Consider the following 1,598-nt stretch of genomic DNA (forward strand, 5'->3'; position numbering starts at 1 on the left):
TGGGGAGTATTCCTGGTTATGGGTGTAACTCAGCACTAACTGTCTCTTATACACATCTAGATGTGTATAAGAGACAGATTTAAGGAGACGCATCTAGACAGCAAAATTGTTTTTTCTAAATTTGCGGAATTGCGCCCAAGGCAGTGTGTACTAGCAGGAGCAAGTGGTACGCATTCAGTTTGTGTATGTACAATCCATCAAAATGTAAAACTCATGTTCACAGGAGAAAAATTATATGAAGTAACTGGTGGAGAATTTAAACATTATCGTCACTGTCTTGCAGCTATGATGTGCAATCCTCCACACATCAATTGCTTTCTTAGCAAGTGTAATGCATGTCCAGACATTAGTAATATTCGTAAAAAACTTGAAAAGTATATGGAAGACAACATGATTGACCAGATCGAATATAAACAGTGGACTTCAACTGACTGCTCAAATCTTGAGTCCAAAGTTCAAACTGTTTCAGACTTTCTTGACTCATTTGTAAGTGGTCTTCAAAAATTATTACCTCATGATTTCATTGCAAAGCAACAAGCGGGTTTACCTCCAAGATCTAAGGAGTACACTTGAACCAGGAATAGTCTTGGTCATTGCAGATTTTGCTGAAAATTACAGCTTTGTAGTACAGGACACTTCTCAGTCTTTTCATTGAAACAATCTGCAAGCAACACTTCATCCCTTTGTATGTTACTACCGGGGAAACATGCAAGATGAAATTGACCATACAAGTTTTGTAATTATATCAGAATGTAACACACATGATACTGTGGCAGTTCACCTTTTTCAAAAATTGCTCATACAGTTTTTAACAGACACACTTGGACATGTTAAGAAAATATGCTATTTTTCTGACGGCTGTGCTGCACAGTATAAAAATAGAAAAAACTTTTTAAATTTGTGCCTCCATGAAGAAGACTTTGGTGTTCAAGCTGAATGGCACTTCTCTGCCACCTCGCATGGAAAGGGACCATCTGATGGTGTTGGGGGGACAATAAAGCGGTTAGCAGCCAGAGCAAGTTTACAACGCCCATTTGATCAACAGATTATCACTGCTCGCCAACTTTTTGAATTTGCAGATTCAGAGATTGACAAAATACATTGCCAGTTTGCCACAACAGAGCAATATCGGCAACAAGCAGAATTCCTGAAAGATTTGAAAATGCTCGCACAATTCCAGGTACACGGAATTTGCATTCTTTTATTCCAGTCTCCAAAGAAGCGGTTACAGTTCGATCCTTTTCATCTGCAGACGAGAAAAGACAGGAACTAGTAACTCTTACTGCAGATACCACAGTTCTGAGTGGTTTGGTCTTAAGTGGATATGTTACAGCAGCTTATGATAACCATTGGTGGGTAGCGTGCATCAAGGAATATTACACAGATTGGCATGAGGTTGATATTACATTCCTACACCCACATGGACTGTCGCCATCTTTCGTATTTCCAGAACCACCAGATTCTTTAACCATTGATCATCAAGATATACTAACAGCTGTTCACCCAACTACAGTGACTGGAAGAACATATTTAATCTCAAAAAAAGAAACAAAGGCTGCCCATGCTGCATTTACCAAAAAAATTAAGGTTTAGAACTG

General features: G+C 38.7%; 1 protein-coding gene across 2 annotated transcripts in view; it reads left to right on the forward strand.

The window, feature by feature from the left end:
- The window catches only part of LOC117121756, a 1,998-nt gene extending 409 nt beyond the window's left edge, over positions 1–1,589 (forward strand). Inside the window, exon 2 of one of the 2 annotated variants that reach the window (XM_033267060.1) lies at positions 981–1,589. In XM_033267060.1, the coding sequence (XP_033122951.1) occupies positions 981–1,273 (293 nt within the window). In that variant the 3' untranslated portion in view covers positions 1,274–1,589. Of the gene's footprint in view, positions 1–971 lie in introns of both variants that reach the window. The other variant, XM_033267059.1, reaches the window with a different exon arrangement.
- The last annotated feature ends 9 nt before the right edge of the window (positions 1,590–1,598 follow it).

Source organism: Anneissia japonica, unplaced genomic scaffold (genome assembly GCF_011630105.1).
Source record: "Anneissia japonica isolate Jap-2015-1 unplaced genomic scaffold, ASM1163010v1 scaffold287905_len56678_cov185, whole genome shotgun sequence".
In the NCBI taxonomy this organism is placed as follows: Eukaryota; Metazoa; Echinodermata; class Crinoidea; order Comatulida; family Comatulidae; genus Anneissia; species Anneissia japonica.